At 46.3% G+C, this 17556-nt stretch overlaps 2 protein-coding genes across 4 annotated transcripts in view; one reads left to right on the top strand and one right to left on the bottom strand.

The window, feature by feature from the left end:
- Positions 1-13952, bottom strand: part of MTREX (Mtr4 exosome RNA helicase) — a 98580-nt gene extending 84628 nt beyond the window's left edge. Inside the window, exons 1-6 of the mRNA XM_075932456.2 lie at positions 13710-13952; positions 12843-12980; positions 8246-8312; positions 2730-2792; positions 2105-2217; positions 914-1088 (exon numbers count right to left, since the gene is read on the bottom strand). Of these exons, the coding sequence (XP_075788571.1) occupies positions 914-1088; positions 2105-2217; positions 2730-2792; positions 8246-8312; positions 12843-12980; positions 13710-13813 (660 nt within the window). The 5' untranslated portion in view covers positions 13814-13952. The remainder of the gene's footprint in view (positions 1-913; positions 1089-2104; positions 2218-2729; positions 2793-8245; positions 8313-12842; positions 12981-13709) is intronic.
- A 14-nt stretch (positions 13953-13966) lies between these two features.
- DHX29 (DExH-box helicase 29) overlaps positions 13967-17556 on the top strand; it is a 46618-nt gene continuing 43028 nt past the window's right edge. For all 3 annotated transcript variants that reach the window (XR_001369342.4, XM_006139548.5, XM_014581743.4), the window contains exons 1-2: positions 13967-14394; positions 16906-16979. Coding sequence is in view for 2 of the 3 variants with exons in the window: in XM_006139548.5 (XP_006139610.2) it covers positions 14205-14394; positions 16906-16979 (264 nt within the window). In the remaining variant the exon portion in view is untranslated. The remainder of the gene's footprint in view (positions 14395-16905; positions 16980-17556) is intronic.

The following is a 17556-nucleotide window of genomic DNA, read 5'->3' on the forward strand; positions in this document are numbered from 1 at the left end:
GAGTCTTGCCCACGTGCTCAGGGTTTAGCTGATCGCCATATTTGGGGTCGGGAAGGAATTTTCCTCAAGGGTAGATTGGCAGAGGCCCTGGAGGTTTTTCGCCTTCCTCTGTAGCATGGGGTACAGATCACAGCTAGAGGATCTCTGCATCTTGGGGTCTTCAAAGTATTTGAAGGCTTCAATATCTGAGATATAGGTGAGGGGATTATTCTAGGAGGGGTGGGTGAGATTTTGTGGCCTGCACTGTGCAGGGGGTCAGACTAGATGATCATAATGGTCCCTTCTGACCTTGGAGTCTATGAGTCTATGAGTCCTGGCTGGGCCAGGAATTCCCAGCCCTAGCCAGGAAATCCCCAGCTGCAGCAGGCCCAGACTGGCAGCCCTGGAGGGAGACTCTTGGGAAACCTCTGGGTGACAGGGGTTTGTGTGGCCAGGCAGCCCTGGCAGGAGAATCCCTGTTGGCAAAGGGGCAGGCAGTGCCTGCAGAGCTGGCTGTGTCAGGGCAGCCTGGCAGGGGAATCACCAGCAGCAGGTGAGTGGCAGTGGGGCACTGTAGCTGGACAGCATTAGTGGGACAGCAGCAGGGCGGGGAGCCCGTAAAAGAGGAGCCAGCAGCAGGATAGCCAGCAGAGGAGAATTAACCAACAAACTCCCTGGTCCCCAGGGTCCCTCAGGTCCCAAGGGTACCAGATGAGGGAGATCCAATCTGTAGTTAATTCCCCACTCAATAATTAGAGAAGAAATTGAAGGCAGGGGAGGCTGTGATGACAAAGGGAACATAAAATGCTGTGTTTTTGTTTTTTTTTTAAACATAAAACTATTTCTATTTCAGCCCTCAATAGCATGGACCAAAAATACTCCAATAGGGACAAGGAAAAGTAAAAGGACTAAATATTAACTACTTAAAACATACCTCTGTTGTCATCACAAGACAAGAAGCTGTAGGATTAATGGTGACATCTCCAGTCATCAAACCAACATCCTGAAATTCTTCATACATCTCACGATACTTCTGGTTACTCAGAGCTTTAATGGGACTGGTAAATATCACACGCTGTTTCTCCCGCAAAGCCAAGGCAATTGCATACCTACAATATACCATTAAAGTACATGAGAGACATTTACATCTTTCTACCCTTCCATAACCTTCCATGAGAAGTAAAATCAAAAAAAGAAAATTGGTAACAAAATAGAAAGCCTTTCATTTATTGGTTACCAGCTTCAATTTATTCCAAGCTGGTAGAATTTATCTATAATTGCCCAGAAACATCGTAAGTTACAACTGGCAAATTAGATTACTTAAATAAGTTAAATAGTAGTGACCTGACATTATAGACATTTCATAAAGAAAAAAATGTGAGAGAAAGTATTAAATGTGAACAAAGGCTGAGCTACTGTTTTATCTCAAGAGGTGCTCTCTCTAGCTAAGGGTAGAAGCTCTTATTCCAAAACAAAAATATAGGGGGGAAATTTATAGAATGGCTTCCTATGTCCACATACACTTTCTATGGTTAAATAATAATAGACATTGGCCTATAATAAAGTCAAACCAACACCTCTCTCTCTCAAAAAAAAAAAAACACCACAATGATTTTACTATAAATTATAGCCTAGGGACAGAAAACAAAGCACGGTGATTTTCTAAAGTCAGTCAACCTGAGGAATGAGATGCCAGGAATGCTGGGAAGGCCAAAATTGTAACAGGGTTTAAAAAGGAACCAGGAAATAGAGGAAAGGTTTGTCTATGGCTACTAGACAAGATGGTATGGGGCATCTCTAGACTTTGATCGCCAGAAACTTGCAAGTTGACATATGGGATAGATCACGTGGCAATTGCTAGGGCTGGTCCCTCTGAAGCACTTGGCCCTGATAACGGTGAGAAGACAAGATGGATACTGGGTTACATGGATCATTGTTTTAATCCAGTATGGCTGTTCCTATTTAAATATCTGTGTTGCAACAAGTATTTTCCTTTCATCCTACATAAATAACATTAACAGAAGGAGACTGTTTACTTTTCCCTTTGAGTCTAACATATAGTTCAGCCAAATTAACAGGACGACCACCACACTACTCTTACTAAAATTATCATAAAATTACTTACTCTGCACACACAGTTTTGCCAGCTGATGTATGAGCCGACACTAAAACAGACTGATTATTATCCACACAAAGAATGGCTTCTCTTTGAAAAGCATCAAGAATGAATGGATATTCCTAAAAAGAAAAAAAAAAAAGAAAAAAAAAACATCCTTCATATCTTAATGTTGTTTTCCAGATTGACCTAGTGAGCAAATAAAATTTTGTAACTAGTTACCATCTCATTCCACTTGAAAATAGCATAAGAGGGTTTTTTTTAATTTAGATTAACTTATTTTTATACTTAAGTTTAAGTGTTTCAACCAGATCCTTAATTCATATAAAACAGCAAATCTAGGCCTTTATATGGTCAGTTTTTGTATGGGGTCTGTTACAAAAAATCAGAACAAACCCATTTATACCACTGGAGCAACTGAAATGAGTGGTAGAAACCAAACCAGAGCAATCTCTCTACCTAGCTCCAACCAAAATTACATGAAAGACAAACATTCATCTACTCATTCAGGACACAGACCAGTTTTTAAAAGACTTCCATTTACTTCCCTGCTACTGGTAGGGCCCATTTCTCCCCATATACCTACTTATGGGCTACAGGCTACAATTTTTTTTCTTTTAAACGCATCACGTACCTTTGCAGCTTTTCCACTTCTCGGCTTGAGGGCTACGAAGTCTTCATTTGCAGGAAGTGCAACCTGACATACATATATGAAATACAAACAGTGGGAAAATGTGTTAGAAAGCTTTACAAAAAAAGCAGCTCCTTGGCATCTACTCAATCCAAACATTCTCCTGTAATGCAGGGCTTTTGGATCTAATCGGTGGTGGTGGAGGAGGAGGGAGAAAGGGGGGGAGGGAGATAACTGGTGCAATCACAGCTGTGAGTGACCAGTAGAAGCCAGGACATTTACAGTCACAGTTCTTTAGCTCTGTGTGAGAAAGGGCATGAGCGAGTCACCCTGCAATGTGGAGCCAAGATCAATGAACTCCGGCAGGCCTACCAGAAAGCAAAGGCAGCAAATAGCAGGTCTGATGCTACGCACAAAACAGGCTGATTTTATAGAGAACTGGAAAGAAACCTAGGTAGCAACTCCACAACCAAAGCCCAGGATACTTTGGATAGTTCTCAGAGAAAACAGCCAGAAATCTCCAGGACACAGACACAAGTTGGTGAAGAGATTGAAGAGGGCCAGGAGATGAGGGCGAATCTGGTGACAACCTGTGTGCCCAGCAGTGAGCAAGTGTTCTCAAGTAACAATGATTGCGAGGACGTGTATCCTCAACTCCCTGTGAAAACAGCAATGACAGCTGGACTTTAGCACAGTGTGAAGTTTTCAAAGACAAAGACACATGTTTCCAGGAGTTTTTATTTTCTGTTAAACCCACACCAAGCGATCTGGCCATAACCCTTTGGTTCTATGGGAATGCCTAGCTCAAAAGCAGGGAAGCAAATCCAACTCTCAGAAATGTCAGCCCTCCTCATTATCAAAGTGGTTCCTCAGAGCCTGCCTGATATTGATGGCCACCCTATGCACTCCTCTGACAACATGAGTGTCTGGCTGCTCAAAGCGTGTGTCAAAGCACTGTGCCTTTGTGCTCCACCCGCAAGCAAAAACTTCATCCTTACTCTCACAGAAATCACATAAGCAACAGCATGCGGACGCCACCATCACTTTGGGGATATGATCCTTTAAAAAGTCCAGCCTGCCCCAGAGACACCGCCATCTCCCTTTCAATCTGCCAAAGGCATGTTCAATAACCATTCAGCAGAGGCTTAACTGGTTGCTGAACCACTCCTTTCTGCCATTCAAGTGCCCTATGTAAGGCTTCATGAGCCAGAGCTGCAAGGAATAGGCTACCTCACCTAGGATTGCTATAGGCATTTACACATCTCCCATTGTAAAATCCCAGCATTCAGCCTTCTGTACAAGCCACTGTTCCTGGAGATGCGTGCAACATAAACCTTTCCAGACCATCCCACAATTATGTCTTTGAAATGTCCACGGTGATCCACAAGCACCAGAAGCACCGTGGAGAAGTACTCCATATGGTTGATGTACTCAGAGGAAAGGTGAGAAGAAGCAATAATGGATGGGGATGTACTCCCCATCTATTGCCAACACAGCTAGGAAAGCCCTCTACAGCAAAACCAGCCAATACGTCATCCACATTTCCCAGAGTCACAGACCTGTCCATCAAAATGCAATTTATCATCTCACGTGCTTGCAGAAGTAGTACTGCCCCAGAGGAAGACCTGACCACTCCAAACTGCTGACAGAGGCTGCGCTGGCATCCCACCAGCTCCATCCTCACACTGCCCTCTGATATAGACACAGCAGCATGCGTGGGGGGGAAGGGGAGGCAGGATAGGGATGTTACATTTTGATTAATGAACTAATCGACTAGTCCATGGGCTTTCCATCAACTAGTCAATAAGGACTAGCATGGAGTTCCACCTTTGACATGCACAAAAGCCCCATCAGGAGTTCTTGTGCATTTCAAACACTGAAATGCACAAAAGCTCCTGCTGGGGATCTTGTACATTTCAAAATTGGAACGCCCTTGCCTCCTCTCACAAAGATGGAGGGAAACTGCTTTTAAGCCGGCTCCCCTCAGGACCCCTCTTCCCCCCACTGGCTGCCTCTGATAGTCAACTAGTTGCTTACATCCCTAGAGGAGGGATAATCAACTAGTCGATTAGTTGCTTATCAGATAGTCAACTAGTCGATTAGTTGCTTACATCCCTAAAGGGAGAGAAGGCAGTTCCGTGGGAGCCAGTATGTGTGGATAGCCGGATTGGGAGGAGGTGGCTCCATAGGATCCGGTGCTTGTGAGGAGCTGGCTCCTACCTCCCACCCCTCTTTGCTCCTGCTGATAGAGTTACATTAATGACACAAGATGAGCAGTGAAAACAGACAAGGAGTCCTGTGTCACATTATAGACTAACAGATGTATTGGAGCATAAGCTTTCGTGGGCAAAGACCCACTTCATCAGATGCAAAGTGGGTCTTTGCCCACGAAAGCTTATGCTCCAAAGCTTCTGTTAGTCTATAATTTGCCACAGGATTCCTTGTCACTTTTGCAGATCCAGACTAACATGGCTACCCCTCTGATAAGTGAAAACAGACTAGTTTTTCACACCTTCTGCCTATCATGCATGTAACACAATACTATTTTCTACAAAAGTCTTATGTAGGTCTATGCTGAGTTGACAAGTTCTTTCTATCTCCTGTACTATTCTATAGTATCATCTAGAAATGCTAAAAAGATTTTTAAAAAGTAATAGTTAAAAATCCTAGCGGTTATATGCACTGTAGGCTGGCTTCCCAAACTCTTACTGTGCACTGGCTTTCAGCTGCTGGTCCCGCTTGCAGAGAGCTGGCTGCTGCTGCAGGCTGTGCAGTATGCAGTTGGCTTCCCGGAGCCTGGCCAGCAGCCAGGAGCTAAAGCGTGCTGACAGGGCAGAAGAGTTTAACCTCTTACATCCCTAGTATCATCATGCACTGTTGGAAACTTGAATGATTTTGGGATCTATTTTCAATGCAGAGCCATAGCAGGGGTTGTTGCTAGTACTCAGCGTGAGCTAGGACTAAGATAGCATGCCAGCCTGCTGGCTCTTTCAAAATCCTTTAAATGCAGAGCTAGAGCAACAGCAGCCAGCACGAGCCAGAACCGAAACAGCATACCTGCCCACCAGCTCTCAAAGTCCTTTAAATGCAGAGCTACACTGGGGGTAGCTACTGGGTCTGGTGTGAGCCACGACTGAGCCAGCCTGACTGAGTGCTGGCCCCCAAAATACTATAAATGCAGAGCCATGGGAAGGAAAGTGGGTGCATGTAGCTGGTAGCATTAACCAATAAGCATTTGCTTATTGGTTAATCGTTTAGCCAGAAACACTATTACATCTATAGTTTCTATGGTCAGCTGGTTTCTTACAAGTTTAAGAACAGAAGTGGGTTGAGTAAGCACCGTATCACTGAAATGGATCACCATTCGCAGTGGATGCATTCCGGGCACCCACTGCAAATGGCGAAACCCATGAATATTGGGGCCATGGCTCCCACCCCCCCAGTGACATCCTTGTGGCTCCCAAATTCACTGCAAGGGCTAGGAGCTGTAGGGAACTCACTGCGGCTCCTGAAAGTCATGAGAAACTCACTGAAGTTACCAGGAGCTGCAGTGAGTTACCCGCAACTAGCAAACTAACCACAGCTCTAACTCACCGTGAGGGTTGGGAGCCAGCAAATTCCCCATAGCTCCTGGCCCCCACCATGCCCCCTAGGCCCAGACAGGAAACACCCACAAATATGCAGAACCACAAATAGCAATTCTGTGAATTGCAAGGGTCTCCTGTACAATCTAATTTAGAATTTGAGCACTTAAGAAGGGCATTTTCACTGTTACAAAGAACAAAATCATTATGAGCATTCAGTAAGTATTCACATATACAGGCAGTCCCCGAGTTACGCGGATCCGACTTACGTCGGATCCGCAGTTACGAACGGGGCACTTCCTCTCCCTGGTCTCGAGCAGACCAGGGAGAGGAAGCAAAGCGGCGGCGGAACGCGCGGCCAGCTGACAGCCCAGACGCGTCTGGGCTGTCAGCTGGCCGCGCGCTCCGCTCTGCTTCCCGCCCCCCCTCTGCAGACCAGGGGGAGGGGGAGCAGAGCGGAGCAGAGCAGAGCGGCGGAACGCGCAGCCAGCTGACAGCCCAGACGCTTCTGGGCTGTCAGCTGGCCGCGCGTTCTGCCGCTCTGCTCTGCTCTGCTCCGCTCTGCTCCCCCTCCCCCTGGTCTGCAGACCAGGGGGAGGGGGAGGGGGAGCAGAGCGGAGCACGCGGCCAGCTGACAGCCCAGACGCGTCTGGGCTGTCAGCTGGCCGCGCGCTCCGCTCTGCTCCCCCCCCCCCTCCGTCTGCAGACCAGGAGGAGGGGGAGGGGGAGGGGGAGCAGAGCGGAGCAGAGCAGAGCGGCGGAACACGCAGCCAGCTGACAGCCCAGACGCGTCTGGGCTGTCAGCTGGCCGCGCGTTCTGCCGCTCTGCTCTGCTCTGCTCTGCTCCCCCTCCCCCTGGTCTGCAGACGGAGGGGGGGGGGAGCAGAGCGGAGCACGCGGCCAGCTGACAGCCCAGACGCGCGTTCCGCCTTTCTACTCTACTCTGCTCCCCCTCCCCCTGGTCTGCAGACCTGGGGGACAGGGAGCAGAGCAGAGCAAAGCCGCGGAGCCCGAGGGCAGCAGGATACCCACGCGCGTCTGGGCTGTCCCGCTGCCCGCGTGTTCCGCCGCTTTGCTCCCCGTCCCCCTGGTCTGCAGACCAGGGGGACGGGGAGCAAAGCAGAGCAAAGCCACGGAGCCCGAGGGCAGCAGGATAGCCACGGCGCGTCTGGGCTGTCCCGCTGCCCCCGTGCTCCGCGGCTTTGCTCCGGACGCCTGTGGTACAGCAGCTGGGGCGCTGCCGGTTGGTCCCGTAGCGCCGCTCTGGGTGCCACTGGACCAACCCAGCAGCACCCCAGCTGCTCTGCCCCAGGTGTCCCCTAGTCAGCAGCTGCTGAAAATGACCAGTGGCTGACTACAGGAAGCCCCTACCCCGGGCTTCCTGGAATCAGCCGCTGATCAGTTTCAGCAGCAGCTGACTTGGGGATGCCTGGGGTTCTTAAGTTGAATCTGTATGTAAGTCAGAACTGGTGTCCAGATTCAGCCACTGTTGAAACTGATCAGTTTCAGCAGCGGCTGAATCTGGACGCCAGTTCCGACTTACATACAGATTCAACTTAAGAACAAACCTACAGTCCCTATCTTGTACGTAACCCGGGGACTGCCTGTAATGATGGAAGATTGCAGACGAAAGGCCATGTTGAAATGTAGAGTACAGAAATACCCAAACAAAAAACAATCATTACCAGGGCTCGACAAATAATGCAATCTACTCGCCCGTGGCAACCCGGAAGAGCAAGGTTTGGGCAATCTGTGCATGCGCAGATCGCCGGACAGCGTGGCTGGCGAGCGGGAATCACGATGGTTCAGCGAGCCCTGATCATTACAGTACAAAGATTAAGAAACATCTCTAAAAAGTTGTAACTCAAAGGTGAGAGACAAGAAATTCATATAAAATATCTGTACACATAAAATAAATGCTGTCATGGTGCTCACCTCATGTGTACAACCTTCAACAGTCTCAACAGCTTGCACTTTTACTTTTGGCATCAGGTCTGCTAGACTAAATAAAAAAATATTAATTAGTACTATTAAATATACTGAAGGCATACCTCTACATCTCATTTCTACATCAATAAATTAAATGATAAAAAAAATGACATTATGACAGAGGGAACTGCTACCAAAACTTCTATAAGGTATCAATATTATTAACGTATATACTTTACTTACCAATTTTGGATTTGCAACACTATTTATAAAAGGAATTATATAAATAAAAAAAAGTCCTTATTCTGTCAACACAGCAGTGAGCATATGCTGAAAGCCTCTTAAATAGTCTTCAATACGGATTAAAGCAAAGTATAAGCATAGTGTGTATTGCAAGGAGGGATCTGAAAACAAGATTCCTCTCTTGATTTCTGAAAGTGACTATACCTCAGAAATTAAACTGCATTTCAGGCAACAGCCTGAACTGAATCTGGCTAGCTTCTTTGCTGAGCAGCCTGTCCCACTTACGGTGACAAAAAGGGAACACCTCAACAATGTGACAGGCAATGTAGGCTAAGAGAAAAGGCACCAGACTGAGAACACAAAATGTAGTAAAAGCTCCAACATGGACTTTCTGCCCTTGATCAAATCATAGGCATTCTGCTTTAGTTTCTCTTCTTTAAAATGTGAGAATCATTAAGTATTTTTGATACTGCTACATTAATTCTTGCAAAGAATAAAAGTTTTAAAATTAATCAAAATGCATGCAAAACCCTTCATTGACCTACTCCACTGGAAAAAAAATTAAAATGTTTGCAGCTATAAATAGATCACTGCACCAAAGGTCTATTTAGTTGTTCCCCTAAACCAGTGGTGCATAACCTTTTTTAATTCGCAACCCCCACTGCCAATGGCTGGGCCCAGCCCATAGCCAGATCAAAGCACCACGCAGCCACCAACAGCCGGGCCCAGCCCCCGGCCAGCTGGATCAAAGCGCCGCACGGCCGCCAATGGCTGGGCCCGGATGGCCGGACCAAAACGCCGCACGCAGCCAGGCCCAGCCGCTGGCTTGCCGGATCAAAGCGTTGTGACTCCCCAGAAAGACAGCCACAACCTCCTTGGGGGTCGCAATACACGGGCTGCACACCACTTTCCTAAACCAACAGGCTGAAAAGACCAGAATGAATCCTCGAGTTAAAAAAATTAGCATGTACTCCTAGGGATGTTAAGAAGCAGGTATCTGACTAATTGTGTAGTCAATAAAAATTTTTATTGACTTCATGATTAGTCGATTAGAGAAGATGCTCAGTGCCAGCTCGCATTGGGTCAGGAAGTGACTCCCCGCTGTGGCTTTGCAGTTTATACGTACTAAGAGCCGGGCACCCTTCCTGCCTTGCTTTTACTACATTTAAAATGCAGAGCCACAGTGGGGTAGGTTCCAGACCTGGCGTGACCTGGGTCCAGCAGCCTGTCTGCAGGGGGCCCCAGCAGGGAGCCAGGACGCCTTGCGGACAGGGACTGTTGCCAGGTCAGCTCTGTTGCCAGAGGGGACTCTTGTACATTTCAAAGGAGAAATGTGCAAGTTCCTATCGACTAGTTAAGTAGTTGATGGAAATTCCTTCAACTAGTAAATTAACCGCTAGTTAACATCCTTACCATGGACAGGAGCTGCTTCATGCAGAGATTGCTTCATGCCCCCTCCACCCGTGCTGCAGCCCAGGGCAGCGGCGAGGGAGAAGAAGCGTCATCATGGAGACAGTGCTGGGGAGGGAGGGGGATAGCTTTTATGCTGGCTCCCCCCAACCTTGGATCCTGCTTTCCCTGCCTTGCTCCTTCTGATACAGAGGCAGCAGGGAGAAGGAAGAGGGAAATGCAAGTAGTTGACTTGTCTACTCGCTTACATCCCAAGTACTCCCCCCCCAAAATCCATTCTCAAAGTCTCTCAGGTCAGCAATAGGCATTGTTATTTGATTATCAAGAATCCATTATACTTAAAAATGGAGGCGGGAGGCACAAAGATCCACGATCATTAATATTGGCTCTGACCTCCCAAATTTGCTCGGATACAAATTCTAGCCTGCTCAGAATACTCTAATTTTATCCCTAGCAAGCACAAAGGAAATTCAGTCTTAAAAGACCTCTATCCACTTCTAGATCCATGACAAGATCACAGGTCGTCCGCACTATTCATGACTACGACCATCCATTATCTTGTCTATCAGTGGTGGTAAATCTGCGGCACATCAGGATAATCTGATTGTGGGCCGCAAGACATATTGCTTATGTTGACCACTGCTCCCATTGACCACAGTTTGAGGTTCCCAACCAATGGGAGCTGCAGGAAGTGGCAGCCAGCATGTCCCTGTCTGCCCCATCTGTCCCATTGGCTGGGAATGGTGAATTATAGCCATAGGGAGCTGCAGGGACCAGTCAATGTGGACTGTCAACATCAACAAAATGTCTCACAGCCTGCAATTAAATTACCTTGATGAGCTGCAGGTTGCCCACCACCACTCCATGTAGTCTCAATGCTCTTCAGAATACCATTTTCCATCATTCACAGACAACGGTTTGTTTCAATAAGCTGATGTGGCAGTTGCCGCCTTGTGCCGCTCTCATTTTCCAATACCTTTCTATAAAACACAAGCCACAAGTTCATCACTTTTAAGGGGGCTTCTATCAATAAACTGGGCTTGTAAGGAAGTAGTCAGACAGACAACTACCCTGATAACTACCTTATCAGGTAGTTGAGTTGACTACTTGCTTCCCCTCCCTTTGCTGCCTCTGTGTCAGAGGCAGCAAGGGGGGGGGGGCAGGAACCAGTGCTGGGGGAGCCAGCTTAAAAGCTGGTTCCCTTCAGCACCATCTTCACAGTGCAGGGGGAAGGGCTCAGTGGTCCCAGCCAGAGCTGGTATGAACCAGTACTGCTTAGTACTAGCTCGCGTTGGCCCTGGGAGCTAACCCTGATGCAGCTCTGCCTTTTAAATGCAGTAAGAGCTCACCATGCTTTTACTACATTTAAAAGGCAGAGCCACAGAGGGGTTAGCTCCCAGGGTGGCTTGAACCAGGACTAAGCAGCCAGGCTCCTACTACATTTAAACTGCAGAGCTGTAGCAGGGGTAGTCAATGGAAATTCCATAGACTATTTGATTAGCTGATTAACCCCAATTTAACATCCCTACAATAATCTGTTGATCAATTTCCAATTACAACACTTATTAACCACCATTTAGACCTCATTAGCTATTTGTGTTTGTTGTAGTCATTGCCTGTAGATCTATTGATTATAAGATGTCCAGTGTTACTATTCCCTCAGAGAAGCTTCAATTATGGTTGTTGGTTAATAGCAGTTAACTCATGCAATTAATTCAAAAAAAATCATGAATAATTGCTGTTTTAATCACACTAATAAACAACACCAATTGAAATGTATTAGTTTTTCTACAGTTTTAATGACAACATAGAATACAAAGTATATAGTATAGTACATCTAATTGACATGTAAAAATGATAAAAAATAGTATTTTTCAACTTACCTCACATAAATATTGCTGTGCAATAGATCTATTGTGAAGATGCAACTTACAAACGTACTTAACACTCAAAAAAATATAAAGTTCAGAGCTTACAAGTCCATTTAATTCTGCTTAATTTCTGAACGCAGTTATTTTCCTACATAATTCTTCATTTGCAAATCAAACCTTCATGACAAACAGATTGCACTACTATACTAGTATTTTTCAATTTCCGTTATTTCTTTTTTAAAGTATATTTGTAATATAAAAAAGTATAAAGTGAGCACCATACACTCCATTGTGTTATAAGAAATTTGACAACATAAGCAATAGAATACTGATTTCTAAAACATTTTTGAACAGCGAGATTAATTGCACAATTACATTTTTAATCACTTGACAACCGTAATTTCTTGCCCACAAAAACTAATGTTACTATTTATATTTTTGTAAGATACCATATACGTGTTTTGTTAGTCTGTAAAGTGCTACCAGACTATTAGTAGTTTTTAAAGTTTTTCCTGTTGCAGACTAATTTGGCTACCCCTCTGAAACTTTTAGTCTCTAAGGTGCCCCTTAAGGATGTTAACTAACGAATAATTTACTAGTCAAGTAGTCGATGGAATTTTCATCGACTACTCAATAGGCACTTCAGCATTCCTCCTTTGAAATGTACAAGCGCCCCCGCTGGGGCTCTTGTACATTTTAAAGGAGGAACGAGGAAGCCGCATGCAGCCCAGGATCAGCAGGAAGTGCCGCTGACTCCGGCTCCACATGGTGCTTCTGTATTGAAATGCACAAGAGCCCCTGGGGCTCCGTTCAGTGCTGCTGCTTTGAAGTACCCTCTCTTCAAAGGCAGCAAATGGGAAGGGAGAGGAATCAAGCATTTGCTTATAGGATAGTCAACTAGTCCTTACCATCCTTAGTATGACTACTTACCTCTTTAATAACTTTCCAAAGCTTTCCCATCAATTTAACTAAAAACATATTTCTTTAAATAATCCTAATTCTAGAGCTTCAATTTGTGATATAATTCAGATGATATTCATAGCAAACACTGTACCTATAGCAAATAAACTAATTCTTACTTAATATCTTCTGAAACATCCTCTATCTTGGTTTTCTTTCCAAAAGTGGCATAATCTGTGCTATCAATCTCTGCTTCTCTTTTGGTTTTCCCTGGGATGTTCGTAGTGCCTGCTGGAGATTTGCCATCTGAGCGTTTCCTACGATGCAAACAAAACATTAGATTTCAGGTTTGCCTTTTAAATAGCTCTGAAGGAGGGGCTGGCTCAGCTAGCTATAGTGGCATATAGCTTGAAAACCCGTATTCATGTAAAATGCTGGTTCAAAAAAAAAATCCCAACTGGCTTCTAGAAAATGCTAAACCCACCTCAAACTCAGGAACCTGGAGGAACAAACAACAAGGAATTCTGTGGCACTTTAAACACTAACGTGTATTTGGGCATAAACTTTTAGGGACAAAGACCCATTTTGTGAGTCTTTCTTAAGCGAATACACAAATAAATGGGTTGGTCTTTAAAAGTGCCACAGGACTCCTCCTGCAGATATCGACGAGCACGGCTCCCGGCTGACACGCTGCTGGCGGAGCAGATCACAAGCGGTCTTGGGAAGAGACTATGTGTGTGTACCGCACTGTGTGTTCTGCGGCCAAAATCCAACACGGATGTAAATCTCCGCTAACCCCGCCGCGGGCAGAGGCCGCCTCAGCCCCCAGTCGGACACAAACATGGCCTAGGGCTTCAGTACGGCGGGCAGGCCACGTGCAATCGCCGCATCTCGGCCCCCGCCATGGCGACGAACCGCAACCCCGTCCCCAGCGCGTGCGGGCCGACGTTGGAGGGGGAGGGTTACCCCGAGAGCAGAGCCACGGCCCGCTCTCCGGCACGCGCCTCCTGCTACCTCAGCAACGGCCGCGCCGCCCAGCCCCTCACCCAGCCTTGCCGGCAGCCTCGGCCGCTTTGCCCTTCTTGGCCCCAGCGGCGGCGGAATCGTCCTCGAACACGCTGAACAGCTCGTCTCCAAAGGCGTCCGCCATTGCCCCAGCCTGTCCCACAAGGCGGCGCGCGCCTGACGCTGCCACTGCGCCGGAAGGCGAGAGCGTCAGGCGCGAGCCGAGCTAGCAGGAGCGGGGAGGAAACCCCGCAACACCGCCTCCGAGAGCTATTCTCCCACAATACAGCGCGCGCTCAGGCGGCAGCACTCCCATCATGCACCGCGGCGCCATCCGTCTCCAAACGTGACCATTGACGGAAGAGGCGGCGGAGGACATAGAGCCCGGGATTTCCAGCAAGTGCCGGCCAATCGGAGTCTTGCTCCTAGCGCTGCGTGAGGCTCTGTGGTACCCGGATGTAGGCGAGTCCCTCGGGCGCTGTGGGGCCGGCCGGCTGCGTTGCCTGTGCTGAGGCGGCGACCCTGCTGCGTCCGCTATGGGCGGCAAAAACAAGAAGCACAAGGGGGGCGGCGCGGGGGCCGGCGCCGTTCACGCCGCTGTATCCGCGGCCACCGCTGCTGCCAGGGCTAAAGCGGCCGCCGAGTCTGGAGCCGCAGGAGAGGCTGCGGGCAAGAGACCCGGCCCGAGGCCGGCCCCGGTATCCAAGGAGCCACGCGTCAAGCAAGGTAGCAATGACGGGGAGACCCTCCTCTCTTGCCGTCCCTCTGCCCCTGGCGCGCCGCTCCCTGCCCCCCACGGCGCGGTCACCCTCTGGTCTAGGGCGCGGAGGTGCAGTCGGGAAACGCATTAGGACGGGCTTAGTCAGTGTCGCTACTGGGAGCTCCCTGGGCCCGGATACTGGCCTGGGCGTCTGCTCTTTTTATGCTCCATTGCAGCAGGGTCAACGCCGAAATCATGGGCTGGATACATGGGCTGAAAAATCAGGATGCTTTAAATAAAAAATAAACGTTGTTGGTGGGATTTGCCTTTGTGGTTGAGATTTCCATCCACAGCTATGAGAGCTCAATCAACGACTTAAACAAAAGTTGAGATTGACTTATAAACACTGAGGTATAATCAAAGGAATTGAGGATTAGGGAAGAACAACAGTCTCCGGTACCATATGAATTGTCTGCGCTGTGATCGCTAGCAGTCGGTGTTCTGTAGCAGCAGCATCGAAGTGAGACCACTGCACACCCATCCCATGTGGCATTACACAAGTGTCACTGTGGGCAGAATTTGGTGCTGAAGTAAAATTTTCTGATGAAATGTAAGAAAGACTAGTATCCAGTTTACTTGCCACAAACTGTGTTGGCCTTCCAGGATTCATAGGAGTAAAAGAGCAGTAAACATTTATTTTAGTGAAATGTGCAGATTTATTTAGCTGGATAGTTATAGGTTTATATTGCTGTACTATCTAAGCACCTTCTGGTTAAAAATATAAGTAATATCTTGTGGGGGGGTTTCTAGCTTTTAAAGAGCTTTTTTGTGAAAGAGTATCTCTATACATATGAAATATGTGATAGGAAAATTAAATACATTTGGCATTTAGTTCTGAATATGGCTAGCTCTGAAGTGGTTCTTATCCCTTCAGAAAGTGAGTTCCAGTCAAGTTCCACTACTTGTCAAAGTTTAGTAATCTATATACATGAGTCTTTTTATTAGATAATATAGAACATCACAGAAGCAAACTCCAGTGGAGCTATGGCTAATCACAGATGGCCACAGTTACCTTAAACATAGACTCAATTCAATGGGGAGCCAAGTTCAGAGAGCAGAACATTAGAATGGGAATCCTGACAGCTTGTAGGGATGTGAATAGTTAACTAGTAAGCATCTCCCTAAATGGTTACTGGTTCCAATTGACCGGTAGGTAACCTGTGGAGGCTGGAGCAGCTTCCTACCTGCTGTGGGTTTGTGGGCCAGCAGCCAGCTGAGGGGGTGCGAAGGGAGTGTCCTGGGGGCTGCCCAGATCCACTTTAATCGATTTACCAGTTGGACAATAGATTAACATTTAACTGGTTAACTGATCAGAATTTTGCATCCTAGTAGCTTGTGCTGTTATGCAGACATGCTGATGGCTTTTGCATTTTGAACGAAATACATACAGGGAGAAGATCGCTCTACATAATATATATGTAGCACTCTACCAAATTCATGGTTCATTTTAGTCAATATCACAGTCATAAGATTTTAAAAATTGTAAATTTCATTATTTCATGTATTTAAATCTGTATTTTCACTGTGGTGTTATTGTTGGGCTCCTGATCTAAAAAGGAGTTGTGGGGAGGTCACAGAGTTATTGGGGCTGGGGGGGTGGTACTGCTACTCTTACTTCTGTGCTGCTAGTGGTGGCAGCACTGCTTTCAGAGGTAGGCAGCTAGAGAGGGTCAATGTTGGCTGGAACCCCACTCTGAAGTAGAGCTACTGAGCTGGGCCCTCCGTCAGTAGCCACCACTCTCCATCCTCCGAGCTCTGAAGGCAGCAATGCAAAAGTAAAGTGGATTCTATGTGTATTGCCCCTCTTCTGCATTGTTGGTGGCAGGGTGCTGCCTTCAGAGCTGGATGTCTGGTTGAACAGCTGCTGTTGCCCACGTGGGCAGCTCTGAAGGCAGAACAGAAGAAAGGGTGGCAGAATTAGAGCTCCCTTGTGACCCCCCTCCCCTGCAATTCCCTTTTGGGTCAGAACACCCACTTTAAGAAATACTGGTCTCCCCTAAGACAGGGGGATAGTAATGGGTAAAAACACACAGCAGACCAGATTACTGGAGAGACCAGATTTCATGATCCTTGATGAAATTTTCATGGCTGTGAACTTGATAGGGCCCTATCTATCTGTTAAATCAACTGTGGAATAGGGAAGCAAACAGAAAGTGTAATCCAGAAAATTATAACACTAGAAATCTTTGCCAGAGGCAATATGTGTCTACCAAACAATATAGAATTGCAGTAAAACCATCTGCTTACAAGATGTTTGACAATTTCAATTGCAGTAAGTTGTCTACTGAGAAGTGTATTCACAACCAACTAACAAGTAACTAAAATAATTACTTAAGGGTTGGAAATGTCCATCTATTTATTGGGGGGCAAAACCCTTCTATTTCTCTATTGGTAGGACTTGTGTTCTGCTTTACATTACATGAATATGCTAAGCAAATAGGAATGTAATTTAAATTATGTTTTTACTGAATTTGCAGGTCCAAAAACCTACAGTTTTGGTTCTACGCCTGATTCTAATGCTCCTGCAAATCTGGATAAATCTATCCTTAAAGTGAGTATTTCTTTCAAGAAAAGAGCAGCTTCATTCTTCCTAATACTTTCTTGTAAATTTATTTTTTGTTATTTAGTCTATAGCACACAAAAGAGTACTGAACTCTAGAAATTTGCAGACTTCTGTTCTGTTGAGTTTTATGGGAAGGGTGGAGCAATTTCAAGAAAACAGTCAAGGCATTAGTATTTTCATCACGAGGAAACTATTTGTTCAAAAATAAAATTCTGTGAACCTGAAAATATTTTATCTCTAAACTTAACTTTGGTGTATTATAAAATATATTTTATGCCAAAGTGCTGGGCAAAACCAGTTTCTTTTCGTGGTGGGTTTTTTATAAGATTTTAGACTTTTTGACAAACTTTATGACTGTGGCAGGGTTTTGTTACTTATGTAGGATCTAATCCTTTTTTACATAAGGAGTTTCAAGAAGATGATAGATAAAGGGCATTATTTCTTCAGGAGGGCCACGTTCTTATTGTTTGAACCTGCCTCTGCTATTTTTTGGAGCAAGAGTATAGTATTGTTTTGTACATCTTTAAGACCTATTGTATGTTGGGATAACTGACAGGTTTGGGGT

This window comes from Pelodiscus sinensis, chromosome 6, assembly GCF_052426305.1.
Source record: "Pelodiscus sinensis isolate ZL-2025 chromosome 6, ASM5242630v1, whole genome shotgun sequence".
NCBI lineage: Eukaryota > Metazoa > Chordata > Testudines > Trionychidae > Pelodiscus > Pelodiscus sinensis.